The following is a 22,483-nucleotide window of genomic DNA, read 5'->3' as shown; positions in this document are numbered from 1 at the left end:
ATGACTAGGGGTGCAGAACTTTTAAAGGTACAAATTATTTCTTGTCACTGGGTATGAAAAGTTTGTAAAATGTAAAATTTTCACAATTCTGCTCAAACCACTGTTACAGCATGCTGGACCACACAAACATAATAACGTTCCATCAACTCACTTTGGAATCCGCCGAGGAACTGGAGGATGAACCACGGCCGGAGTCCAAGCTGGAGCTGCTGTGCCGCGATTCCACGCTGCCTCCGCTCGGACTGTCCCGGCCCAGCGTTGTTCCTCCTCCGGTGATGCTCGGAGTGTCGTCCAGCGATCCCCCTCCGATGGGCACATAGCAGCCACGACCTACGCCAATTATAGTGACAAATTTTATTCCGCGTGCCGTAAGATGCTACAGAAGATAAACTTTCCTTGTATGTGTGTTTTGTGCACGACCTACTAGATTATAGCGACCACGTCATAATCGGAAACCCCTACGAGGAGCCCGTCCGCACGATCCGCTAGGGGCGCTACTCATCGGCCCGCGAGATCTACATCATGATTGGACAGTGGAAATTTGAATTTAGAACGCGCAGAAGCGGACGTACGACTACCGTAGCAGACGACGGCAACAGATCCTATGAAAACGTGTGGGATGATGATGATGATAATCAACTTTAAAAAGAATCATCTCCCGTGGGACATCCACCGCTTGTGCAAAAATACTAAGGTAAGCTAAAGTACAAAGTATTGCGGAAATTGAGGAAGCAATAACCGGGCCGATGAGTAGCGACACCGCTGGCTTCCAGATGCGTCGCTGGGAAGGGGTGCATATGACATGGGCGTTATGATCTAGTAGGTTGTGGTTTTGTGTACAATATATGATCTTCTAAATGGTTTGATCAACATCAGCAATTAATGCAAGCTCTGAGCTGTCAGAGCACGTGCAAGTCGAAAGAAGCCACAATGTAGCAATCCTAAACTGTGATGAAATAGTGACTGTACCTGTGGGCAACCCTGGAGGCAGAGGTGTTGTAGGTGTGCTCACTGGCGTCCCAGGGTGGCTACGAGGCCGGCTCAAGGGCGCCACCTATGGATACGGTAAATTTTAACAAAGTTTGTTCAGCATGCACGGGAGACACACAAACAATACAGAGGTGCAAACAATAAGTACATTGGAAACACATACTGACCGCAGCATTGAACTTAACATTTTTGTAGCAAGCGAACGTTGCCAGTCCCGAGGCAGCAGTGGGGATATCTTAGTGCACATGTTGGGCTAAGCAAAAGATAATGGGAACCTGATGTTTTGAAATTGACTGAAATGTACCTTACCATCTGTATCTTGCATTATGGTACAGAAATATGTCAAGCGCCACAAACAAGAGAGTTATGACAGGGTTATGATGTGGTTTTGGCACTGCTTTTTCACACACATAAAAAAAAAATCTCAATTTCTGGTCAGGTTGCATCCCACGAAATTCAGGAACACAGTGGTTATAAAATTATATTTTCTGCCAAAACTAACTTACTCCCCACTTCCCGAAACCATTTTCGGCACTCAAGCTTCTCCTCAACTTTGTGAGTCCCTTGCGGATGAGCAGGGACATCCGCTTGCGACCGCGCCGCCCCCTCGGTTCACACTGTTCGAGACGGTCACCCCCGTAACTCGGATAGTACAACACGCCGTGTGGTTCCCTCTCATCGAGTTCGTTGTCGTCTCCGCTGCACGTGCTTATTAAATCCAGCCAGCTCGAGCTCTTTCTGCTCAGCAGCGGAGTTGGGAACCTGTTAAGATCGGTTGACGGTAGGAAGTAGGCATCCTGAAGGTAGTCGTCTTCCATGATGTCAACACTGTTGTCAGCCATTTGAAGCACTAGTATGTGTCACACAAGTTGATGGCTATAAAACAAACTTTGCTTCGCTTTAGTTGTGTCACATGTGAAGCAGGTGGACAGCACTATTTCCAACAGCACTGCCTTTTCAAACATTCCTTCGACAAACACTGATGTCCTTCGCTCAACTCAATGTGGGTCGGTCAACCGAAAACCTTGAGGCTGTTGCAGCTGTGAAATACAAAGTCAACAACCACATCTGTCCAATACAGCAGCCAGAGCACCAGTTATGAAGATCCTTATCAGCTGTTATGATGGAAAACACAAAGTGTTCAGCAGCTTTGCCTAGTTGATGCGAAGTATGCACCAACAATATCCCGTGTTGAGAATCCAATCCTTTCTTGCAGCACAGAGATTTCAGAAAAGTGCACATCCACTGCAGCTAGCGATCCACCAAAGAGCACTTATCCAAGAATGCAGGGTCTTGGAGGTAACGCCAACCTGACAAGTCCACGGTGCTGAGGAGTACCATTCACTCAAGATGAGTACCAATCCAAAAGCGCCTTTAGTCCGAAGGGTGTCTCTTCCACAAGAATACCCGATGCCAGACGACAGTCACACACACACAGTCTTTTAGAAAGTACGAAAGCCACAGACGTCCACAGGATATCGCAAGGACCACAAGCTGACAAACATCACAGGAAGACCTGACCTTCCTCCTAAGCGCGACCAGCAGACTTCTCCTCCGCAAAGACCGTCGGGAGCGCGAACCCGAGCCTCGACATATCGCTCATCCACATAACCAGGTGCGCTCGAGCAGCAGCTGTTTTCACCGGAATTTGCGCGAGCGAAAAACTCTCTTGGGCGTCCCAGATGTTTGCGGCAGAGACAGCCCACGTCGAGCCGACCACGCGCGGAAGGGAAGCGTGCCCGATTCGGTCAGGCGGGCATCCCACGACGGAGCATACTTCTTGCAAAGCTTCCTCGACCAACGCTTTCGGCCACCGGGGCCCGTAGATGTACCTTGTTGTTCAACCGAACGCCTCGTTACTTTCGAGGAAAACGAAGTAGAGGGTTGTATAGGGGGGGTTATCTTCGATTTTATTTTTCCGTAGCGAGAGATGAGGACTTCGTGGGTTGGAGGAGTCGCCGCGATTGGTGTACGAGTGTGTGTATGGTAATCGCGATTATACGATGTATACGAGGGGCCGTGTCAAGGCTGGGTTGCCGAGGGGTTGGATTTCTTTTATGCTGTTCTTCTTTCTCGGATGCACGTCTTTTTGATCTACCGTGACGTCAACGTTTGTGTCGTCGAATGTTAGGAGACATCGAAGACGGTCAATACGTCATTCGGACCGCTGGGCTGAAGCTTAATCTGAAATCGCGCTCGTTTTTCGAAAGGACAAACCAAACCAAATCGAAACCATTGTCACCATCTTGGAGCGCTACGAGAACCGCTGACCAGGAAGCGTCACACAATTTGGTACACAGATGTGACTTTTCGAGCGGAGGGCCTCATCTCCGCTGTCAAACCCATTTGGGATCCCGTACTGCAAATGGCGCGCTTTAAATTTTTTTAGCCTTCTTTTTTTTTTTTTTTTTCTGTGTACAGGCAAGCACTACACTGCTCTGTCCATGTCTGTTTCTTGTTTGTTGGCATTTCCAGCGTGTTCAGCAACAATTTGTACCGAAAAACGATTTCGTTACACGATGACTAAAGTCCAAATTTTAAAATGTTGCTTTCTCTTTCTACCCCCTTTTCTACAAGAAACAAGACAGCGTTCCGCGTTTGTTTCAAATCATCTTTCCCATTCGGACTTTGGGCAGATTGCCGACGGATTACCCTTCCCTGCAACTTCCGCTATCGTCCAGACACTATTGGTCGTAGCTTCTTCCCGGCTCGAGCAGTATCGCCGTCTTATCTGTTGTTACATATGGAGCTCGTGTGGCCACTTTTGGCACAATAAACCGCGAGCATACAACATAGATGCGTCAAGGTCAGCCAAAACGAAACCCAAACGGCATTCTCTCTGAAGCGCAGGCCGCAACGCGTGCACAAGAAGCACTAGGATTTCTTGGAATCATATATTAAATCGTCCGCTCTGGAGCACATGTTGCGTAACTTCCAGATATTTCACGTTCAAAATGAAGCACAGTAGCTTGTCTTTTAGGATACAGTTTTGTAATTAATCTCTGTACCATCGTTATCAGACCGATGTTTCCTTTCGTCAGAAAAGCGTAAGCCGCTTTCAAAACTGCCACTAGTTAAACATTGCATTGGAAACAACACCCACCTTCTCACGAGAGTAGCTCCTAAGCTGAGTTCCTAAGGAAGAGAACGAAAGCGGCATCCCATGTTACGCCCCGGGCACCCAATTACATTGTTTTTCCCGTGCTAAACCATTTGAACGAGCGTGTAGCGGAACGGCTGAAATAAAGATCCGAACGCGTAGATTGTAAGTTCCTTACACTCGGCTTGTGCGAATTAAATGTCACGCCGGGTCGCGTTCGGTCTCCGAGGTAAACGCACCATAAGGACACGTCGTTATAAGCGGAATAATTCTGTATATCGAACGGGCGGCGCAGAGAGCGCGCTCGCCGACAGCTCCGTTAGCGAAAGTGCAGTGAACCGCGGAAGGTCAGACATCGCCACTCGACGCGTATAATATATGCAAAAGAAGTTGCCCGATTGAAAAGAGAAAAGACTGAACTTGTTACGTCAGCATTGATTAGCATACGATAACCAGCCTGTTTTGAAACCATCGAACCGTGCTTCTACGTATACTCATCGATATGATACACGCGCCAGACCGGAAACTTGCTTATCAAAAGCGTTCGACCAAATTTCCACCCTTTGCCAGATGTTGCTAATTTCGCTGCACCGAAAAATCCCTCCTCTCCTCATCTCTCTCAGACTCCATTAAAACTACGGCGCTGGAAAACAATTTGTCCACTAGCGGCGCCAGGCGGTCACTCCCGGCGTTAATTAAAGCTTTTCCGCGCGCACTTTGCAAGTGCATCTATCTGTGTCAGAGCTGTCGGTGTACATGTGTACGAAATGCGCTTTCGAAAAACACAGGGGTTAGCAGTAATAGTACTTCGTGTTGCGACACTATTTCTGTTACACTTTTGAGTATTACTATTATGGCTTATATTATTCATTCTCTGAATGTACAAGAAGTACGTATTATATCTATGTAGAGGAAGAGGAAGGGAACAGAGAAAGGGAAGGAGGAGGCTGGAATAAACAGTATTTGGGGCATGTTCTCCAGGAGAACGGCGGCGGATTTCGCTGCTCCTTTATTACACAATTTATCATATTATATTTTTATATTTATATTGTATTATAATACTTTATTATATTATAATGCACAATACTGAAGTATTACAAGTAGTACTATACGTTCTATTACCACTGTGCTCGTATTACTTGTATAATGCCGCGGAAGATAGTCCCGCGTTTTATCGCTAATTTTCCCAAGCCGTGGGGTGAAACATTTGGTCACAAACTAGGCACGCACTATTCGCCTAAAATTAAAGCGTGACGGGATTATGACTGTCTCAAGTGGTACACAATTTGTTCAGAATCTGCGTACCACTTGAGACAGTCAGAAACTTTTTTCCGTCGTCGATGACCCACGGGTTGAGCATCAATGGTTGCCTTCGTTTATTGGACAGTTTGGACTCGAGCAGCTCGAGAGCAGTGAGAGCCGACTCTTGCTGGGCGAAAATGCCCCGCTGAGGCTCTCGTGACGTCATCGCCCTGGCACAGACTCCCGTTCGAAAAATCGAGGAATCAACACTAGAGGTGCTCGAGAGTCGACTCTCAGCGGCTCTCATCTCGATGACGTACGGTGACACTCACACGTCACGACTCCGACTCTCGGGTCACGCGAGTTGAATAAACGAACACAACCAATGTATACATGGCTTGCACGTGACGTCACACCATAGCTTTACCAGTGCTTTTTTCCCTCTTTCTGGAGAACCGGCGCAACCCATGTAGTATAGATGTATTAGTATTACGTATTAATGCTTCAAGATAAAAAAAAAATATATAAGTATTATTGACCGCCCCCCTTCAGCGGAAATTATCATCTCAGAGGGGGAGACACGGTAGCAGTAGAACGTTTCGCAACGGTGTAGAACCTCTCGAGAGGGGAGGAATATCGTAAAGGTAGAAGAAGGCGTGGGCGTTGCTCCCGCGGAGAAAAAAAAAAAAAAAAAGAAAAGCTCCGCACGGTGAACTTCCATTGTTGCGCGTCAATCGCAGTTCACGCCTCGTGCTCGACAACACCTTTACAATAGGAGCCGGATAGAATTTAAAACAGAAAAGGAACAAAAAGATACTTCGACGACAAACACGTACTCACAATGTATCTCTCTCTCTCGCGCGCGCGCGCCTTGCTCTATTTATTCTTCGTTCTCGAGGAAATGAAGCCCCGTGTCAAGTCAATACCAGGTGCGATGCGTTGTGTTTTTCGCATGCGAGACACGATTAATCGTACGCGATTTTACTGAACGATCGTTTCACCAAAAAGACGGAAAAATCGGCTCTTATCCGGCCACGAGAGTGACGTTCGAAATTAATGAGGCTCGTGCAGTGACGTCACGTTTGGTCACGTGACTCGGGGAAACAGTTACAGTAGGGGATGTTGTAAATCACACGCTGTTGCTGCCTCATTCGGCCAGCAGTAGGACGCATGTGACGCATCGCCATGTTTTCTAGCCATCATGTGTCACGTGACTCAAAGGCGTGACGTCATGTGTGTCCTTCGTGTTTTTCTGGCGCTTCTACTGAAAAGGAAAAAAAAATCGCATTTCATGGAATCGGTAACGGCCGTTTCACCGAACCCTTCTTTTTGTATATCGTAAGGAGCATTGAGTTCGTGACAGATCAGCCCAGTTGAAACGTTAACGAATAATCGAAGCAGGCCGGAAAGTTACTCAGCATTCAGCAATGTTCTACGAAAAAGGAGAAAAGTAAAGAGCTCGTCGTGATTCTCGTTGTTTCCCACTAGAAAGCCAGCCAGTGAAAACAGGTCCAACAGTGAGGAATGTGAAACTGCGAGCAACGCCAATTTCGTTTTTCTTTTTTTCTTTTGCACTTTTCGTGGGTAACCGGTGAATTGCGTGCGACAATGCAAAAAGAAACATGAAACGTCCGGAAAACGCTGCAAGCACGCAATGTTTCCGGGATCACAGGGTAACTGCCAACGATTTGTTTCCATTTTGAGAGATAGTTTGAAATTGAGAAGGCGGTACTGTTAGGAGTCACCGTCGCAATTAATTTGAGAGGAAAAAGAAAACAGAGAATGACACAAATCACTGTTTGAGCTAATACCCCACACGTCATGGACGCTTTTTAATTTCATTAATGTTTTTTATCCAGGCTCCAACGTCTTTATACTAAGACCGAGCTTCGATCTACTATGGATGGGCTTTCGCGAAAGGAAGCCGTCAAAATAATGATCCGAAATAACTAATAAAAAATGAAAAATAGCGGCATGAAAAAAAAAATGATGAAGCACGCACGGATGACCTTGAAATACGAGGAAGAAGAGAGAGGGGAAAAAAAGGCCCAGCGCGAGTGGTGGGCGTGGTCGCTACACCCCGATGTCACGAACTGACCCCGATTTCTTGTGTTTTAACGCTATCGACATCTTATCGCCTTTCTCGATGCGGATATAATTGAAAGGTAAGCACCAGACACACGAAAGCTTTTAGCCAGGCCCGTTCCGACTCTAGGCCCGTTATCTCGAACGTGAAAACAACAGGAAAAAGGAATCACCGTAGGAGTCAGAGATAACAGCGTTTCTCTTCACAAAGAGGTCGGGGGGAAAAAAAATGTGAAGCTCACCTGGCCATCTGGAAATGTGTCGGGCCGGCAAAATGTCGGAGTTTGGTCGCCGTAATCTGGAAAAAGACAGAGGGAATTGTTTCAATGATTGGATAAGATCTTCGGTGTCCATTCCCCACACGGCAGCTTGAGCCGCAAAACCACGACCTGCTGGTTATACGTACGCTATACGGTTTCCACACCCTAATTATCTAAATACACACACTAAAACAAAGAAGAACAAAAACAGCGGGATGGCCGCGTATGAGAATCAAACTATCGATAGTAAGAAAACTGTCGATAGTCACCTACCGGCAAACTATCGGCCAGTAGATAAAAACAGAAAAAGAAAACGCTTCACTCCTATACGTTTGACAATAAACTCAGAGCAGCTTTCCCTCCGACACTGACCTTGAGCTTCTCAGGCCGCTCAAATCAACCGCAAGGTCACGTGCTACTCTCTGGATTGGACTTCTTTCCGAACTTCAAAAACAATATTTTCGCTCAACTTCGCCACAGTTCAAAGTGCCACTATGGACTAAATATTGTGTCCCCAGAAACGTACCCAGTATACTACATTCATTCATTCATTCATCATATTCCTCACATCATTCATCATATCGTTGCTATCCTCGTGCGTCTGAATTCTCCCACAATATTGTTTCTGTATGTGATGCCGAAAGTACGTATCATAAAACTTGAAGTTGTTGTTGAAATAATAAAGGTGTTGCGCAACTTGTGGAAGTTGTTGTTGTTCATAAAATTTATTTCTCCTTTTGAGAGGTATGATCTCACAGTGTGCAAAGTCTGCCAAGTTGTGGTGGAGAGCGGACTGGGAAGCGCGCTGTTGCTAGGAGACAAACGCCAAATCTCTTGATGACGTAACTTACTTTTGGAGAATTCGAAACTATTAAGTGTTTTCGTGAATCGTGCGTACGGCCGCCTGAGACGTCCTCGTACGCGCGTCGCAGGCTTATCGTTACTTACGACCGTGTTTGCGAGTCCGACCCCTGAGCCTTTGAGCAACGCTGATTTTACTATTGATTGATTGATAGAGTCAATCAGTCGTTACGCAATAAACTAAATGTCACTGTTTTGTACCGTAGTCGTAGTTCGAGGGCATGCAAAAATTTCGGTAAATATTCCGCACACCAAGACCCGCAATGACAAACTACCTCCATAGTTTACTCTACACAAACCTACTCTACTCTATAGCACAATCAGGGGAAGTGGTACTTTTGTCAAATGTGGTTAAAGGAAATCTCGGGCCTAGCACAAAGTAAGCCAATTTTAGCGTTCAGTATTCGTGAAATTTAGTGGTCAAATTAGGCATGCGGAATTCCAGGGTTTTGCCGTTGATGACGGTTTCACCCTCACGATCATAACCGTCTCACGACGCGAGACCTTCCGATTCTAATTTGTCCTGACACACATACGAAAAAGAGAGAGAGAGAGTACATGCTACTGGACAAGAAAACTCATTACACCCACCCTGACCACTTTCAAGGACAAACAACATACACACTAATGTAGAGCACAAGCCGCATCACGCACCTTCTTTCGCCGTCACTGATCCAGGCATTGCAGAGCTAAACCCATAGCTCACGAACCCCCCCGTCTCTGAAGGACTTACTCCGTAATCGCCTATGGCGAAACTGTCAGCTTAGGGCCTAGCAGGCCCGAGCTCTCACGTTCAACTAAGCTTCCACTCATCGAGCACGCATACTTCACATAGAGGGTCGTATTACATAGACCCTTCGCTGATATGGGAGGCATATGTGCTGCAGCAGCATCCCAATCTCTAATCCCTTTATGGCTTGGCACTCATCAGACGTTCACGTTGCACTATCGCACCTTCCTCTGGCCTCAAAGACTCAACCGTCATGTTACAGTACAGAGATTAGCGCACCAACGGTCTCGCTGTTGCAGATATATACGAATATATATACCGAATATATATACACAACCGTGACGTCATTCCTTGGTCTACCCAACGGCTTATTGAATATCAGTGTGTTCGTCGTGACTCTGAGATCATGCTAAATACTGGAAGGTCAAGGGACGGAGCCACAACGCCTGCTACGCTGCTTGAGATACCACCGCAGAAGACGAATTTTAAAGACAGACGTCAGCACAGTTCACCATGACATCGATATCCGCCGAGGAGGCGTACAACCCCCCCCCCCCCCCAATCCTTCCCACTGGCTGCTAAACACTCGTGGCTGCAGACGCTTAGCGGTTGTAGTGAAAACTTTAAAGGGGGTTGCGACACTTGAGGGATCGTTTTTAACTGGGCTATTTGAGTCGACGTGAACCTGTGTTCAGAGTTTCACAGCAAAGAGGCGTAAGAGACGCGGAGAAGATCGACACCGCGAATACCGAGACTCATCCAGCCCTATAACATCAGTGCGGGCGTCTTCGCCAGTGAGGCAGCGTGGGGGACTGGTCACGTGCTCGCGGCTACCAATGGGAATAGCCGAAGCTCTGGCTCCTCTGACATGATACAGCTTGACGTCTCAGGTGTCTTGCCACTCAGTATGTTTTTACAAACCTTTTATCGTATTAAAAAGGGGCATTCTTGCAAAACAGAAAGGTAGAGACCGAATCCAGTTCCTCTTTTATTGCTGCGAATGTAACGGCATCCTTAATTACGTGCGCAGAAATAATTTTTGCACGTTGATTCACCTTTAAGCAAAAAAAGAAAAAAAATACAATGCATTCCTTCATCCGGGAAGTAACAGTTCCGTAAGACATCCCAAGCACGTTTTCTGCTCGCTTTTCCGTGCAGCGAAAGACGTTTTCACGAAGCAACCAAAGATACCGCACCGGGGGCAACAACGCGGAGACACCACTCGAACACCTCGTCGAACACCGTCGTTCGAGGAAGTGCGGAACAAATCTCCCGTCTGTCAGAGAGCGCGTAAATAACCCTTTGCGTCACAACAGCAACGAGAGACCTCGCAAGAGCGGTTACTAGGCTCGGCTTGGCTTACTTGCGCTGCCACAAATAGAGACAAAGGGAGAGGGCCAACAACGACACAAACCTGCGTTGTTACATCAACGAGCACGTTGTTGTTCCGAGGGATATATTTGGGTTCAAGGTGGTCGTGCACCCTCCATCCTTGTTTCGCCACCCACGTACGAGAGAGGGATACTGTTACGACCCTCTTACCAATAACATATCAAGAAAAAAAAAAAAAATATATATATATATATATGTATGTATTTCCCGGGGGGGGGGGGTTCTATGTGCACTCATATACGGGGTGTTTCACCTAATGTGATAAAAAGTTCTAACTGGTGACGTATTCGCGGGGGTATCTCAGGATTGCGGGACTTTCGGCAATTACCCACTGGGAACTTTTTCCGCCATTTAGGAAGGCCTTGAACAGTTTTAATTGACTGAATTTTTTTTCAATCCAATTTTGAAAATTTTCAAGAAAGCCTCACTTTTTTTAAAGAGCTGTGAAGTCCTCCACGGATAACTGCAGACCCAACAAAAACTATGCGCAGTATAGCGACACAAATAGTCGGAAAAAATTCGTAGATGTACTGCTTTAGCCTCGACTGCTTGATAGTCGCAAAAAAGCATGCGCGGAAGATGCGGCCAGAGGAGGAACTGTTCCCGCCTCTTGTTTTGCCTTCTTTCACCCGCTCTGGCCCTCTGACCTTGATGCTGGTGACGACCGTCTTACCAGAAAGAAAACAAAACAGCCGTCTTGTCACAAAGAAAGCAAAAAAAAAAAAAAAGAAGGCGGGGACACTTCCTCCTCTAGTCGCACATTTTGCGCGCGCTTTTTTTTTTTTTTTTCGACAATAAAGCAGCACTTTCACTTTTTTTTTTTTTTTTTTTTACTATTTCTGTTGCTGTACTGTGCATAAGTCCTTGTTGGGTCCGCGGCTATCCGCGGAGGACTTTATATTTCAGTAGCAAAAAAAATAAGAAAACTAAATTAGGTTGGCTTGACAATTTTCAAACTTCGATTGAAAAAATACATTTCCCTGAATTAAAAATTGTCCAAAGCCTTCCTAAATGGCGGCAAAAGATTAAAGAACGTAATTGCCGGAAGTGCCACAATCATCCGGCGTGTCCGTCGCCAGTTGGAAGCTTTTATCACTTTAGGTGAAACACCCTGTACAACCATGTACTATAACCGGACCGGATACATCATGAAGCACACGTAGGGATATGAGCATGTGCACGCACGCACGCACGCACGCACACACACACACACACATTCATACGGGTCAGAATATGAAGTAGAGCACACTTTGTTTTGTGCCTTCTCTTGCGCCTTTCCGCATTAGGTGCATACAGCTTCAAACCATTCGAATGTATTCGGTATGGAAGAAACATCTGTTTGATTCGATTGGAACTTAGAATTTCGCATTCCATTCGAAATTATGATCGAATACTCGCACATGCCTATCATTATGTTACAGCTTTCAGTGAGTAAAAGGGGTGTTTTTATTAATAAACATCCCCTGTTTTACTCCTCAGGCTAAAGTGAAAGGTGGACCAACAGTGTTGGTGTTGAAAAGTGTGTTTATAAAAACACACACCCGAAGCAGTGTTTTAAATGGAATACACACATCTTGAAGTTGTGTTTTCATTAAGACATGCCCTTTGCATTGGTGCCTTTTGTAGAATAAACCACCGAAAATTACGTTTAAAAGGGCATCATCCTGTATGGTGTGAAACTTACATTACAAAGGTGAGTGCCGCAGAGCATTTACATCCGAACTGCGTAAAAAAAAGTGCTAGTGTTGCCTGCATCTGAAATAATACCGAGCCTTCTCGGGTAACATATACAGCTGACAAAAAAGTCGTGTGGAAGATAGACAACTCAACGTAAGAGAAGATACTGGTGCATGCACTGATTACAGCTATACATATACTTTTCTAGCGTTTAATGAGAAAAGAATTCTCGATTGGTGCATATTTATTTTGCGAGTGAATCACAATTACCCCAGCACAGCCTTCGGATGCCGTTACCTCAAGCGCAGCTATTCTACTGACGTTTACTGACGCGGCCGCCGACGTCACAGAGCTCTCTGTTTGTTGGACGTTGTTTGCACGTCCCAGTAGCTTTCCACGAGATAAGGTGGTTTATCATCTAATATACGATAAGAGCGTGTATACCTAACGCAAGTACAGGATATGTTTCTAGTCCTCGCCATTCACAACATATTGCTGCGTTTGAAGTAGATGACGTTGGTGTTGATTACTGCAAACGAGGACAAGAGTTCCGCCCGAGACCACTAGACCCAGAGGCGCCATTTTCTTTTAATTACCGCGCCCTAAGTAAAAGATCGATGCACTATCATTACCAGAAACGTAGAAGTGAAATCTGAACGTGAATGGTGAAAAGGCTCGCCGTTGTTGGCCTCACAGAGGTGGGCAACATCACGACTGACGCTCTAGGGGAATGTGCGTCCTGGGCCGACTTCTAAGAAAAGTGTGCCTATGTCTGAAAGTGTCTGAGGAAAACCCAGGAAAAAACCTAGACCGGCACCGAGAGTCGAACCCGGGTACCTCCCAGTGTCGACGTGACGTGGCCAGCACGCTAACCACTGAGCCAAGCAAGCCCTTTTTTTTAAGCTTTCATTATGGTTCATGCGTGGTTATGGCCACGCGAGCTGGTACGAACGAATGTCATATTACTAATCCTACATAGCTCCAACCACTTGTCGCGCGACGTATCACGTGCCTTAGATAAGCATTGAGAAAGATCAAGCCACCCGACATTATCTCTACTGAGCGGGCGGAGCAAAATGCGGGATTGGATTGGATTGTAAAGAACAATAATATGGAGACTGTGGCCAAGCCAGGACGCTAAGAGTAAACTTTTGAACAACGACTAGGGGTTGGTGGGGGGTTAATGATGAAGTGACAGGAAATAAAGAATAAAAAAACGAGTGAAAGAGAGAGGTTTGATATTGGCTTCATTTGACTTTACTGCCGCGAGGGAAAGAGAGAGAGAGAGAGAAAGAAATGTTCTTGAGCAGAGTTGGGGGCAAATGTCTTTCTAATGGCATCACTATTTGAAGTGTGCGTGCTATAAAGGGTCGTGATTAATATTTTACCTCGTTGCACGTTACCTGTGATAGTAATTTCTGCAAAGTCGCTACTTATGAATTATCTCGTCGACAGATGAGAGCAGCATGTATTATAATCGAAATGATAAGGACGTTCAAAGACTCCACTTGTCCTCCTTCGTGGTGACCTGATGAAAAGGTGACCTTCAATAACCAAGCTTGGGGGTTTTCCTTGCCGCTACGGGGCACAAGTCACATAACTATTGGCTTCAGAGTGCACGAGTTTTCAATCCAATTAAGTAATGAGTAACGTCTACTACGCGCTATTCGGCCAAAAACAATGTATTCCATTACTCATCCACGAAATCGAACGCACTAGCATTACTCAATACCGAGACGAAACGCACAACCGGTAATACATTACTTTGTAACGCATTACTCCCCACCTCAGCGTGTAATCACCATCACAAATAACATCTTATCGCAGCCAACAGTTTCTTCGGATTCAGGCAAACATTCGCTGCATGCAGATTAAACGCATCCTCGGAGCAATCCGCGATAAAAGTCATCAAGCTGAATGCCCTTCCGCGATCCTCGAGCTGATTCCGCATTCAAGCCCGAGGTTGTTTGTGACTCCCGTGTCAGCTTACATCCCTGTTGACGTCACACCATCAAGATGACCTCTCCTCCCGTCGCTTACATCACCGGCTGGCTAAGCATCATCCGGGAAACTTCGAAGCGTGCGCGTACACGTTGCAACTGATCGTGATGATGATGGCGGCGGGGATTAAACGGACACGGAAGCGTGCCGTCACACAGGTGTTCGCCATTTAGATCGCAGCCTATTTTCCTCGTGTACAGTAGTTTAAAATAGATGACTATACAGCCCGTGTATGTAGTCGCCTGTCTCTTTTCGTGTGGGATGCGACGAATTATCGATGGATGAGAGCCGCTAGGCCTTTGATGTGGTGCGACGAGGCGAGTCCGACAGGTGTTACGCATCTGGGTCGCCGGGACTGGTGGTCTCAATTGCTTCCCGTCATGATGATGATAATAGAGAGTTTTAGCAAACCGTTGATAGCGTCGCTTGCGTCGAACCGTATCAACCGGAACCAATCAGTGGATAAGATTCTGAGTCACACACGACTGCGATTGGCTCCGATAGGCACGATAACTTTACCAACGGTGTGCTAAAACTGCCTAATAAGGATGAGATTTTTACGGCGACACACTGCTGTGATCATGACGGACGCTGCGCGTTGATTTGTTTATGAATTGATGTGCCCCATCTGATAGCTCTTTAAATGACCATTGGAAGGGCTTGAAAACGAAAGAAAGAACGTCAGGTGGAGTTGGAGTTAAGACTGCAAGCCCTGAGACACACATTCGCACAAAAAGTACGTGCGCAGCGCGCAGAAAAGCTGCCTCCCTCGAGCACCAGTCTGTGACGTCACGTCTACCGACCAATAGCGAGGCGTGCGCTTCTTTCTCTTTCTTTTCGCGGTATTATTTGGCGCCACCCGTCCCGCGCCTGACACACAGCAGACGACCGATCACTTTGCTCCCTCTCCGTAGCAGACGATTCTCGGCAGCCAATAAAAGTGTTCGTATGACCTGACGTCGCAGCACACCAGTGGCGCTGGGAGAGACCGAGGTGCCTTCCATGCTGAAGCTTCTCCGGGAATGGTCTCTGGCGGGAAACGAGGCACAGTGCTGGATAAGAGTTTACGTAACACACTGCGGCGCATTCCTTCCACAGAGTGATACGCTAGCCGCGAATGGTACCGTACGGACTTACAAAGAGGTGACTGGGTTACCTAGGCATATGTCTGGTAAGTCCGTACGGTCCCATTCGCTGCTAGCGTGTCACTCTGTGGAAGGAATGCGCCGCAGCGTGTTACATAAACTTTTGTCGAGCACTGTAGCTGAGCGATGTGTATACCGTTGCAGCAAATGAGAGTATCGACACTGCGTTCCGAGAGCGAGCATACGCCATCTTGTTTCCGCGCCACGGTAGCCACGCGCACGCGCACTTTAGCGTACGATGCCATCTATCGTGCGCGGGTGAAATGTTCTTTTCTCTTGCAAGCAGCTCATCAAGGGTGATGGCCTCGAGCTCACCTTGACATCATCGGGACACTCTGGTGTTGTGGTGGACAATACATGGATTATCGCACAACAATCATACACCCTTCTCTATCCCACAGGGAGAATTATATTATCAGTCTTTGACCCTCAAATAGGGATGGTACCGGTGTGGTGCGGAAACATGATGGCACTCCTGCTCTCCTTGGACCTCAGTGTCGATACTCTCACGCGAAGCTTATTTAGTGACCCTAGTACGCACCGGAAATTGTGACCTCGGTGTCAATGTGCTGACGTGTTCACAACTGAGTCACTGGGACGCGGTACTATCCGTCTCTTAATTGTTCATTTTCCTTAATTTTCGGGCACGTTCACCTTATGCCTTCTAACCAACTTGGGATAGCCTCTGGTAATGCTCCGTTTCTCAGCATCGCCAGCGAAGCAGTTGCGACGTATGTCCGCTTAAAAGCTACACACTGTCTTATAACCGAAACAATTTCCCAACGGCCTTAGGAAAACTATATAAACAAAACCTAAATTCCGGCATCAGTTTAAATTCCCGATCGGAATATTTGTACGCGCTATCCAGTCGTGCGGAAAATTGCTCGCCCAGCGTCAACAAATATTGAACTCCACTCGCGATCGCCTCTGACACAGCGTGTCGACCGTCGAGTATGGGAAAGCAAAATTAACAGTTATGTTCTCCTCTGGCAACAGAGCGAAAGCGAAAACATCCAAAACAACAAGGACGAAATCGATAGCAACGCAGATCGAGAGCTGAGCACAGCCAGTGCCGGTGAGCGCCATCGCTCAATGACAAGGGAACATAGCGGACTTCATAAATGCTGTATCGGAAGAAATATAGGGAATGTATTTGCCTTGCTTTATTTATTCTCGCTTTTATTCCGATTTCCCTCGCCTTAGTCAGGGGTACCGGCATAGCCGGTCCGACGTTGTTGCAATAGACCTCTCCCTGTTTGTAAACAAATGACGTCGTAGTGTTCGACAGCGCCACCAATTTGGTAGAGTTGAACTACGCTCAAAGCTAGAGGCAAACAAGGTCGCGCCCGAAAGCCACGGTTTTGAGGGGATTACGATGGTCCCTAAAAGGGACGCGACCTTCGGTCCTACTTTTCTTTCAATAGGAGGCACCGAACAGGTGTCAATTCGTGGAACCCAGCCCTCCCCTTCCGATGTGTTTCGGTTTCAGTCTGTCTGCCAACGTCATGATGACGTTTCTCAGGTAGAGGTCTATTTTTACGTCGCAACGTCACATACTTGCAAAGTCACGTGCCTTAGGTGTCTCTCTCTCTTTCTTTTTCTTTTGTTCTTGTACCCACCACCGCCATCATCATCGATACGGGAATACGGTTCGATATTTCTTTGGAGCGAAGTCTAGCTGCATTCTCTTTCCACAAGAGTATTTCAAGATGCGTACGAAGAATGGATGTAACCCTACGATAGCGTTCTTGCAATGACGTCACGCACTTGTACGCCGATGGGATGCGGCGACAGCAACTCGGATAATGAGCAGAGCCTTGCCGTGGAATGCGGAACTCCGCAAAGGCAGACCGCAATCGATTTTCGGCACACTTTGCATTGAGTGCACCTGAGGCCACTTACGAGGCGCGGGTCGGAAAAGTAAAGTTTCAACTTATATAACTTCACGGTTGTACGGGCGAACAAACAAAAAACTGTAAAGTACGCAGAAACGCTTCGTTCGAAGAAGCGCTGTACAGGTGCACATTATTTCGGTTTTTTTTTCGGCACTGTGTTTCGTTGCCGACGATGAAAGCGTTCCAGAAAGTTGTTGGCGCTAAAAAGTTCGGAGCGCCTGCCAGCAGACAAACTTTTGAAGTACGGCAGTCGCAAAACAAAACAAACAACAAAAAAAGAAAAGTAGGAAGCCGCACGGGGGCAGGAACGACAACTGCTATATTTCAATCTACAGTCAAACTCGTTTACAACGAAACAGCAAAAAAAATTCGCAGTAAAGGTATTTTCGTTAAAAAGGGTGTCCATTATTGGACCTATAGGCTCCAGCGGGACCGCAAAAAAAAAAAAAAAAAATGCTGTAGTGGTATTTTCGTTAAAAAGGTGTTCGCTATAAAGGAGTTTGACTGTATCATGTTCTCAGGTACAGCATGAGACAAAACCTCACGGAAAACTGGAGTGTGGCATTTCTCCATTGCACCGACCACCAGGTGGCAAGCAGGAGTGGGCACGCATACTGGATGATGATGGTGAATAGAATAGCTGGCCATCCGTTTCTTATTCAATCTCTTCCTAATAGCTAGCGGGCTGCCGCTCCGAAGCAGAAATGTGTCAGTGCCGTGTTCCGTACACTTTTGTCCCGTGTCGTACCTTGATGCTTGTGTCGTGTTTGTCAGTTTGTGTGCATCAGCCTCAGAATAGTTATAGGGTGCAAATGCCGTATACGTGCGCGATATCTGTAGCGCCAGATTGGTCCGCGGCGAATGGGAATAAATAGCCGGCAATGCCGTTTCCACAGTATAGCACCAGCGACCCATATGGGAGGTACTCGGGTTCGAATCCCGGTGCCGGCTGTGCTGTCTGGGTTTTTTTTTTCTGGGTTTTTCTCAGACGCTTTCAGACATATGTTGGCACAAAACGACAATCGAAACGTTTTGCGCGCGCACTGCGCGTATTACAAGCATGTATTGAACTATAATTATTAATCTTATCTGCTAATCTATGTTAAATCAACACCATATTTGATACAGGACTTGGGTAAGAAAAGAGCGAACCCCTGAACCTTCCAAGATTGCGGCCGGTTATACTTTGCGCACTTTCCACAAGTTCTCGTCATCCAAATGCATCGCAACTTTATCTCCCCAGTTCTATGCCCCAAAGGGCTGATTTGCAGTATTCCTTCGATAACTACGTACACGTAGCACAATATATGTTTCGCTTGCTCCTCGTTAGGGGGCTTCCACCTCTTTGCAGACGGCTCAAGGTGCATTGTGCGGGTCTCTAAAATTGCCCATTAAAAAACATCGGCGTTTCCTCCCAAAGAAAAAGTCAAAACACGCCATACGCGGAACAATATTCTTTCCCGGACTACATTCTGTTGCGCATTTACTCTATCCTCGAAATCTTTAAAGTACGCCGGCATTATGGAAAACGACGAACTATCTCCAAGTCGCCTTTACGATTTCAAGTCGAGCAACCGGGCTAAGAACCGCTCGAAGCAGTTTGTCCCCCCTACACGGAGCGGCGCTGGGTAAAGGGGTGCGATGTTCCGCGAAAGGAAAAAAAGGGGCCCCTGCCTTTCTTGGCATGGCACCAATGGCGGTGGACTCATTAGAAAGCCACTTTATCAGTCCATTTGCTTAACGGCCCGCTGAGCGCCATCAAATTATCCGTCCTCGGGGCATTTATTTAAATCGGGCCGGTCGGTCGCGCGAAAGAAAGATAAAAATAAATAAAAAATACACAGGCCGTTATCTCTTCGCCGAAGGAGTCCTGCCCATACCGCACGAGGTCAAAAAGGTTGTTTTCATTTGGGCGCTTTCGTTTTATCCTGGACGATGCAGACAGCTACTTTGTTACGTGGCGACCGATGCGTGAAAAAGAGGCAGCCGTATAAGACAAAACTTGGAAATGGTTGTTTTGATAGGAAGGCTCGAAGGAGGAAAATTAACAGAGTGCTTGGTCATGAGCACCTGATTAAGTTAGGACGGCTTTTTTTCTCTCTCATTATGAATGTTTGTGCAAGGACTAATCGGAAAGAGCAGACTGACCGATGAAGTTAAAGGCGCACTTAAGTGCAACAGTGTATCCTAGTCTAGCTGAGTTTGAATATAACATGCCGTTACTTCGACACACACACAAAAGGAACGTGATTCTTTTTGATACAGTGTTAGCGCCGCGAAGCAACTGTGGCTATGAGCGGCGCACAGACGTGGACAGATGGAGAGAGGACAGCAGGAAGGGGGTGGTAGTACGCGTTCTGGGCAGACTTCACGAGGAAATTGGCCGACATTAATTAGTTACAGGACGGCGTTACGCGCGCTTCCACAAATTTTTGAAAGAACCCGAAAAACTAGTTTCGAAGTCTCCAAGGGCAGGTGACGTCACCTGGCGTCTGTCTCCTAGCAACAACCCGCTGGCCTTTCCCTTCCCCGCTCTCTGGCTACAGTTGGAAGACTGCCAACAGGTGCGGTGAGGAGACGGCAATACAATGTCGCCAGACGGATGGCAGACTGCTCGCGCTATGACGTCACACAAATAATAGGCGGAAATTAATTTTCTGGTGCTTCCGCATCACGCAGAACAATAATATTTTGGTGGGATACAAGCTAGGACAACGTAGACCGCAATGGTGTACTTAGGTACAATTTTCAAGAGACGACATTTAGGCTGTAGTGCCATCTTAAATTATCCCTTCCACTGGTATTCCAGGCACGACAGCGAGAGTGTATTGGCATCGAAATGGATGGCACGACAGCGATGGTTACTTCCTACGTCACGAAATGGCACTCCAGTTTAGCCAATGAGACCAAGCCGTTCTAACAGAGACGATCAACCTTCTCTTTCCTCAGTGAGCATGCTGTATCCGTAAACATTTCACGTACCGAGTCCCGGAGACGGGGGCGGTGGTTCCCGCGATCCATCGTCGTGATGTGTTCCGTTGCATGGTGCCCTGTCCGGCTGAGAGCCGTACCCGGACGATGACGTCGACGAAGAACCCGACGATGAAGAAGAATGCCTCGGGTTAATCCCGGCGCCCGGCACCACGGGCGGCGGAACCTTCTTGATCGTACTCGAACGGAGGGTGCCATTACGCTGGAGGCCGCCCACTGCAAAGATCGGAGGGAAGACATATACATTAAGCGGGGGATTCTATCACATATACTACTTCGGGCACAATGGAATAGCGCGAAAGTCGCCCTCGCATCTTCGCGAAACAGTGGCTAATGCGAGGATACATCACGTAAAGTGTCACGTGATGCGACGACACATTTTATTTTATTTTAAAACCACGAGTAGAAGGGGAGTGCTTTATTTTCTCTTCTTCACTGTACTCTTCCAAATATTCCCTGAAATATTGCACTTTTGGAGCCTCTTCCCTATCATTTTGTTATTTTGTCCCTCATATGTTTATCATCTATATGTCTGTTCTTTTAACCTCCTAGTGCCTCAGATTACTGCCTTTCTACCATTTCCTTTATACCATTAACGTGTGTTGCTATATATATATATACAGTGAACCGTCGTTAATATGACCCCCGATAATCTGACATACGCGCTTTACGACCATACTCCTGGGGAACAATGCAGTGAAACCTCTGCAAATCCCCCCTTAATATGATAATTCCGCATTATGACCAAAATTTTCAGGAACGACCATGGTCACATTAACGAGGGTTCACTGTATATAGCTTGTACATTACTGTAATTTGATAGTGCGCCAACACCAAGGCTCTTGCTGCCGTTCTTGGGCACGATAAATTCATTCATCCATTCATTATTTCCACGTTCATTTTCTCGAATTACTTCCAAAGTGTGCGCAGAAGTAATATACGCCGAAAGAATACCAAGTTGCAAGTAAAAACAGAAAGAAAGACGAAGCATTAACTGACTGATTTGTAAAAGGAAAAAGAAAAGTGATGTTAGTCCCAAGCCACTCGGGACTGCATGGCTACTCCAGGAAGCAGAAGAAGCTATAGTTAAGTCCCGAGTGGTCAAGGTTCGCAGGAAGGAACTTGGGGCCCAAAATAACAGTTGGAACATGACGCGCTGAAATGACACATGACGTTGAAACATCGACTGGAAACTGCCAACATCCGTCTGAAAAGTCTGCCGCAATATGTCACAACCCCGTTCACATACGAGTCACGCAACTTCGTGCTCGGGCTCAGCTAACTGAGAACTCATCTACACCGCAGAAGCATACGCAATATTTGGTGACGCATTGTGTCATCCCATTTCACGTTCCTTTGCACAATATGAGACACATTTTCGCCGCTGTAACGGGAGAGAGTGTCTGTGACATATAGACACGTCCGCGCTACGTTAACACTGGACCCTCGAGACGCTCGTTACGTTGACGTCGTCGCGACGCTTTGGTCGTAACTTGAACTTTATGTCGTCACGCCATGTATAGTTCCGTTAGTTTCCCGACGTGAACTCGGTTCTTCCGTGCAAATGCTCGCGTCACTTCATTCTGGTTTCTGAGCGCGATGTCATCATCTCTTAATCTGTTCCACTGAAATGTCTCGCGTTGTACTCGCAAATTTTATCTGCGAACGCGGGCGGCATACACACGGCAAGTTGCCAGGAGACGATCGTTGCGATGAATGATGGCGTCACTCACTCGTCGCGAAACGGAAACTTGCCGTTTCTTACAAGCAATAGGAAGCCACGACATGCGTTGACAATATTTGTACTTCGAATATCGAACGTTTTGAGGAATGTTCGTTTAGACTAAAAGTTTTTTTTTTTTTTTATTCTCTTGGGCCTGAGTAGCCCTTCAATGCGGAAATGATGGCAATGGAGCAGATACATTAATGGAATTAATAGATAATGCTTTGTAGGAAATCGACTTGCGAGGAGAAGCTCGACCTTTCGAGATTTCTTCCTTTTCTGCGAACGTATCGCATTTTTGGAAACCTGGCGTCTGCCTCCCGTGACGTCACGAAAAGACGAGCCCTTTCGCTACCATCCTCCACCACCGTTATAAATGCCTGCTACGTGC

The 22,483-nt window shown here is 46.7% G+C and overlaps 1 protein-coding gene across 1 annotated transcript in view; it reads right to left on the bottom strand.

Moving 5' to 3' along the window:
• LOC135391841 (caskin-2-like) overlaps window positions 1-22,483 on the bottom strand; it is a 218,423-nt gene that overhangs the window by 44,887 nt on the left and 151,053 nt on the right. Inside the window, exons 11-14 of the mRNA XM_064622348.1 lie at window positions 20,361-20,585; window positions 7,660-7,715; window positions 970-1,054; window positions 152-330 (exon numbers count right to left, since the gene is read on the bottom strand). Of these exons, the coding sequence (XP_064478418.1) occupies window positions 152-330; window positions 970-1,054; window positions 7,660-7,715; window positions 20,361-20,585 (545 nt within the window). The remainder of the gene's footprint in view (window positions 1-151; window positions 331-969; window positions 1,055-7,659; window positions 7,716-20,360; window positions 20,586-22,483) is intronic.

Source organism: Ornithodoros turicata, chromosome 4 (assembly GCF_037126465.1).
Source record: "Ornithodoros turicata isolate Travis chromosome 4, ASM3712646v1, whole genome shotgun sequence".
Lineage (NCBI taxonomy): Eukaryota > Metazoa > Arthropoda > Arachnida > Ixodida > Argasidae > Ornithodoros > Ornithodoros turicata.
Note: the sequence above shows the minus strand (reverse complement) of the source record. Positions and strands in the feature narration are given on the sequence as shown.